Source organism: Adiantum capillus-veneris, chromosome 7, assembly GCF_014529385.1.
Source record: "Adiantum capillus-veneris isolate H3 chromosome 7, ASM1452938v2, whole genome shotgun sequence".
Lineage (NCBI taxonomy): Eukaryota > Viridiplantae > Streptophyta > Polypodiopsida > Polypodiales > Pteridaceae > Adiantum > Adiantum capillus-veneris.
In genome coordinates this window covers 85,617,305-85,623,294 of record NC_140937.1, presented here as the reverse complement: position 1 = coordinate 85,623,294, position 5,990 = coordinate 85,617,305, and the positions used below count along the sequence as shown (strand labels likewise).

General features: G+C 41.9%; 1 protein-coding gene across 1 annotated transcript; it reads left to right on the top strand.

The window, feature by feature from the left end:
• The first annotated feature begins 416 nt into the window (after window positions 1–416).
• Window positions 417–4,082, top strand: LOC147454155 (uncharacterized). The gene is made up of 3 exons (XM_086517283.1): window positions 417–1,535; window positions 1,978–2,357; window positions 2,980–4,082. Exons 1-3 carry the CDS (start codon window positions 1,436–1,438, stop codon window positions 3,634–3,636), a joined length of 1,137 nt encoding a protein of 378 aa, XP_086373409.1. The 5' UTR covers window positions 417–1,435; the 3' UTR covers window positions 3,637–4,082.
• The last annotated feature ends 1,908 nt before the right edge of the window (window positions 4,083–5,990 follow it).

The window sequence follows — 5,990 nt, the reverse complement described above, 5'->3', positions numbered from 1 at the left end:
GAGAGAGAGAGAGCGAGTGGAGTGTGTATTGAAGTCGTCTCAAAGCTGAGCAAGGCCGGCAAGCCTAGATTCTCTCTCCTCTTCTTTGTCGTGTTCTGGGCGTCATGTAGCTTATGTGCTCTCTCTCTCTCTCTCTCTCCCCCCCCCCCCCCCCAAAATACATCGCCCAAGTGCCTGCCCCACCTGGGTTAGCACGTCCTCCTCACTCGTCAAGACAACTTAGCAGGTTCCCTTATCACCTTCCACAAATGTGTTAGCGACAATATAAGAAGCGCTTGATAAGTGACCATTCTCATATCATATCACACTCATTCAAACATTCTCTGCTGGAAGATCCCTGCAAGTTCCACCTCATTTTTAGCAAGTATAAAGCTTACACACCCCATATGCTCATATACTGCACTCACATTTCACACCACACTTACAATATTGCAACACACATCCCATATTCACTCACATCAGAAACAGACCCACAAGTTCATGTGCACTCACATATCACACACACATGCAATCACTCACACTCACACTCACAAAGCTTTCCCTTCTTGTGATGTAGAGTGGAGTTTGATGCATAGAAAAGTGCCTCTCTCTCTCTCTCACACACACACACACACACACACACACACACACACACACAAAGCTTTCCCTATTTGATGGCCTTGTGATGTAACGTGGAGTTTGATGCATAGAGAAAAGCCCAAAACAAATATACATGATTGTGTACATGCAACCCACTTCCATCACTCTATATACATCAACCCTCCTTTGAGCTTAAGCCCACAGTGTGTCTTCTACCCCTCTCTTGCAGATCATTCATCCATAGCCATGGAAACCATCCATAGGCTCACCCTCTTCATCTGCTGTTATTCCCAAAAATGTCCGAATTCTCTTGATCAGCATTAAGCCCTTGCAAATCAACCCCTCTTTCACCATTCCTCTTGCTTGTGTTAATTTCATCTCTTGATTGTTCTTTTGATTGTCGTTATCATTCCCCCGGCCAGCTTCGCATGGAAACGACGAGTATGCTGAACCAAGGAGTTCGTATGCGTATGTTCAATATTGCTGTGGAGGCATTCGTGGTGGTGGACATCGCACTTCTCCTTCGCCGCTTGTTCCCTCCAGCATAACCTACACACACTTATATATAAGGAGGGGTAATCTTAATTTATCTCATCACAAGTAAAAGTGGACTCTGCCTTTGATTATCAGAACAAGCTTAGAATATGGATGCATTCTATGTTATGGATCCTAAGCTCTGAGAAAAAGTATTCTCAAACAATCCATTGAAATTTTGGTATCAGTGCTCTCATATTTCCTATAGGTATCTTCCTACTTCCATTCCTATCTGCTGCCACCATAATTGCAGCAGTCATCATCGATTTTGACCGGTGAAGAGCGAGAAGTGAGAAACTTGACATTGAAAAGTGAAGAGAAGATGCAAAGATCCCCAACAAACTTGCTCAAGCATAGCCACACCAGGGCACGGACCCTAGTAATGCCTTCTCTCATGCTTTCCTCGTCGACTCAACTTGAAGGTGCATTCAAACAACTCTCATCTCTCTGACACAAACTGCCTATAATCAAATTGTAAATGCTCAAATTGTTCATTTTTTGGCTTTTGGCAAACGAATACTTATGAATCAAGAACCGCAAATGGCAATCGACTGTTCCCTGGGGGCAGTCGGTCTCTCTTCATGAATACATGTACCATATAGGGTGAGGGTTTTTAAAAACACCCATACTGTAAATATAGCATGTATATAAGGGTATTATTAATAATCTCTTGAACACAGGTGATATAGGAAGCTTTTGAAGAGTGACCGCCCGAAAAATGTTCCATTGCATTTGCCTTCTTACTTACTATGCTTGTGCTTAGCTTGAGAGTATCCTGCATAAACTCATTTTAAATATTCAATGGCTTTGTCATGATCAAGATTCTATAAAAATTTATGTTTCTAACAACGTACGTGCTATCAGGTCCATACCAATTCACAGAAATCGATCAATTTTGCGGGTGGCCAAACATGCCAATAATGCAACCAGTGCAAACCTCCTTGGTTGAAAGCTATCAACAGATCAGTTCAAATTCAGACCTCTCTTATGGACCCGCAAGGAAGAAGCGTCTTACAATGGACCAGACAAAATCTCTAGAATGTAGCTTTGCTATGGATAACAAGTTGGGGCCAGAGAGAAAGAAGAAATTGGCGGTTGAGCTTGGCCTTCAGCCAAGGCAAGTAGCCATCTGGTATCAAAATCGGCGCGCCCGGACCAAAACCAAACATCTAGAAGAGAAATATGAAGCCTTGAACATGCAATATGAAGATGTTCTCAAAGAGAAGAAAAAGCTTGAGGCAGAGGTAAGAGATAAAATATAGTAGATTTTTTGCTAGTGCAGTTCAAAGAGCTCGCTTTCCCAGACACCCACCGCATGTGATATAGGGTTATTTAGCCCGATTTTTACATATGTTTAACATAAGGAAATTAAAGAGACATACACAGATTGAACTAGATAAGGCTATGTCATATACATGAAAAATCTCAAGTTATGTGGTTTATTTAATTAGGCCTTGAACGCACGTGATATAATGATTTACATACACAAGAAGTTTTAGACAAATTCTCACAATAATTCCCACATTGTGACTTACCTCAACATCGTGAGTTTCTGTGAGGGAGGCACCGCATACCTAGCTAGGTACGATTGGGGGCAGGGGACCGCCGGTGTGGCCGGAGGGCCGGTGGTCCCCTACCCCCAATTGTACCTAGCTAGGTATGTGGTGCCTCTCGAGCAGAAGCTCATGATGTTATGCATGGTATGAAAAACACGGAAAAAGACTCCGTTTTCCTACATGAGAATATTTATAAATCTTCTTGTGATATACCCCCCGTCCGCCCGCTGCGGTTTCTTGCCATTTCTAAGATGAATGCTTGAGAAAGCCAAAACACACTAAGCATACTCTCTCTTCTAAATTATTGCAGGTTAATAAGCTAAGAGGAGAATTGCAAGGATTGAAACAGAGAGAAAATCCTGGAGCAAACGGCAACAAGCCTAACATAATGCAAGGTGGTAACTCAATGTCGAGTATAAACAATGAGGATGCTTCCTTCTCTACAACAGAAGTACAGCAGCAGCAACTACTTTATGTACAAGGCAGTCGAAACAACCAGCCGGTATGTTCAGAAAATAACTCCAGTGAATCAGCACATAACCAAACATCCACATTCAGCACGGACAGCCCACCAGCGTGCGATTACAAATTCAACCAAGCAAATAGCATCGTTATCAAGCAGGCATTTGAACCACAAGGCAATATGTCATCAAATAACGCACCACAAGAAGCGAATTACTGTCCTCCAAATCATCAAAATTTGGCTCATCCCTTCGACAACCTGCAACTTTATCAACATTACCACCAACAGCAGAAGCAAGAGCAGCTCCTTCAACACTTTCAGCATCAATACCAGTACTGTTTCAGAAACATTGTAGGTGATGTAAAACTAGGGAGTTTTGAGTACCTAGCAATACCTTCTACACCAATGGCCCAATTTAATGATAGCAACCACTTTCCGGACGATTATCGCTTCAAGCTTGATGATGAAGCTGCCCAGTATCTTGAGCTTGCTACTCATTCATAAAAAACCTATTGTAGACCACTTCTTTTTGAGCAATTGTCCTGGCTCACTACTCAAGCCTACCATACAAGACATTGATAGCCCACATGATAAACTCATCTCCTCTTTGTATAACCCTCCATATCACTTGTCTGCTCCAAAGCTGGCGTCAATCATAACAATTAATATCGCATGAAGATGAAGCTGGACAGTATATTCAGCTTGTTAGCATTGGGCAAGAGTGAAAATTAATTGACACTCATACCTTGAAGCCATACATAGAATAACTTGCCTATATTGGGCAAAAGTGTGTTATAGGCCCTAAGTGTGCAGCTAATATAGTGCATGCGGATTGTAAGACCCCCTTTAAATGAAGATCATGAATAAGGCTTGTCTTTCAGTAGCTGGACTGTGTAGTTACAAACTTACATGGAAAAAGACCAAAAGCCAGCACAAGCTCTAAACAAGAAGTGTCACTTCTCCTTCTTGCATGCGCAACATATACACAAAAAAGATTTAGAAATTTTCTCATGTATGAAAACGGAGTCTTTCTCAATGTTTTTCATACAATGCATACCATCATGAGCTTCTGCTCGAGAGGCACCGCATACCTAGCTCGATACGATTCGGGGTAGGTGACCGCCCGCCCGATGGTCGTACCTAGCTAGGTATGCGGCGCCTCCCTCACTGAAGCTCATGATGTTGAGGTAAGTCACAATGTGGGAAATATTGTGAGAATTTGTCCAAAACTTCTTGTGATAATTCCTTCTGTATACGCTATCATGTAAACATTGAACGTGCGAAGTGGAGAACGTCCTGCCAAGTACTGAAAAGAACAAACTTCAAAAAAGACGTTGGGGGGGGTGAGGGAGACCCTCAGGACTAAGTGGCACGGACATGGGAGGGTGGGATCTACGGCCGGGGCATTGTGGGCCGTAGATCCCTGTGGCGGCGTCGAAAGTAATCTAGGGTACTCTAGATTACGTACCCTAGATTACTTTTTAATTATAAAAAGTAATCTAAGGTACCCTAGATCTCTTTCCGTTGCCGCCCTTGTGCGTACATGTTATAAGTAAACTAGTGAAACGGCGCCGCCTTCGGCGACGGCATGGCCCTTCTTACCCTCAAACTTCGTAGTTTTAACAAATCTCATAAAAGCAGATCAAGAAAAGTGAAGCTCTTCTCTCAAGGGCTCTCTCAACTCTCTCTCTCTCTGTCTGTGTGTGTGTGTGTACAAAAGAGATTAATATAACATTTCATTCTCTCTCCCTCAGGCCCGGGCAGTGTTCGGGAAAATTCATTTTTCCAAACATACAAAATTCCTTTCCTTGAATTTGTCAAGAGGGAATTTTTTAAAAATTATGTTATTTTTAAATATTTTTGCACTATTTTCTCTATTTTGGAGCGGAAGTTCTCCTTTTCTCCTCGCTCTCAACCGGCATTTTTGAAATTGAAATCGGCACGATACTAAGCTGAGATACATTTTTCCCAAACACTTGAGATAAGGGGAAAAAATCACGTGAAAAATTCAAAAAAAATAGCGTAAACTATTAAAAATGCCAGTTATTTTACAAATTTTCTATCCTAAAGGAAATTTTGTATGTTCTTGAAAATGGATTTTTCTTGAACCCTGGTCCCTCCCGTATCTCTCTCTCTCTCTCTCTCTCTCTCTCTCTCTCTCTCTCTTTGTGTGTGTGTGTGTGTGTGTGTGTGTGTGTGTGGTTTGTGCACCTTTGCTCTTTGCCGCTAAAACCTGGTTCACCAAGCCATAGTTGGCGCCCCCACAACTTGCTACGGCACTGTGATGCTTGACCCCTGTAGTCCGGGCCCATTGTTTGAGAAAAACCATTTTCCCAAACATACAAAATCCCCTTTCTTGAATTTGTGAAGAGAAAATTTTTAAAATTAGCTTATTTTCTCAAATTTTTACACTATTTTTCTCTCTTTTGGGGTGGAATTTCTCCTTTTTTCCTTGCCTGGGCCCAATGTTGAGAAAAACCATTTTTCCAAACATACAAAATTTCCTTTCTTGAATTTGTGAAGAGGAAATTTTTAAAAATTAGGTTATTTTCTCAAATTTTTACACTATTTTTCTCTATTTTGGGGTGGAATATCTCCTTTTCCCCTTGCCCGGACTTAGCTTTTGTTCACATCCGAACTTGCTTCTCTCACATTTTCAGCCATGATTTAGACCTACACACTTTCCTCTCCCAGCCACAATGTGGGCTCTCCATTGTGACTCTCATCACCATAATTTTGGAGCATCGAGAGTCACTCATCAGCCATACACATAGTACATCACATGTAACTTTGGACCCATAGGTCATATTTGACCTCAAAGGGCGATAATAAAATCTCTCTCTCTCTCTCTCTCTCTC

Bases quoted from the DNA above. Each gene is read 5' to 3' on its own strand.
- LOC147454155 (XM_086517283.1), top strand. From the start codon at position 1,436: ATGCAAAGATCCCCAACAAACTTGCTCAAGCATAGCCACACCAGGGCA. The intron at 1,536-1,977 runs GTGCATTCAAAC...ACGTGCTATCAG, and splicing joins CTCGTCGACTCAACTTGAAG to GTCCATACCAATTCACAGAA. The intron at 2,358-2,979 runs GTAAGAGATAAA...AAATTATTGCAG, and splicing joins AGAAAAAGCTTGAGGCAGAG to GTTAATAAGCTAAGAGGAGA.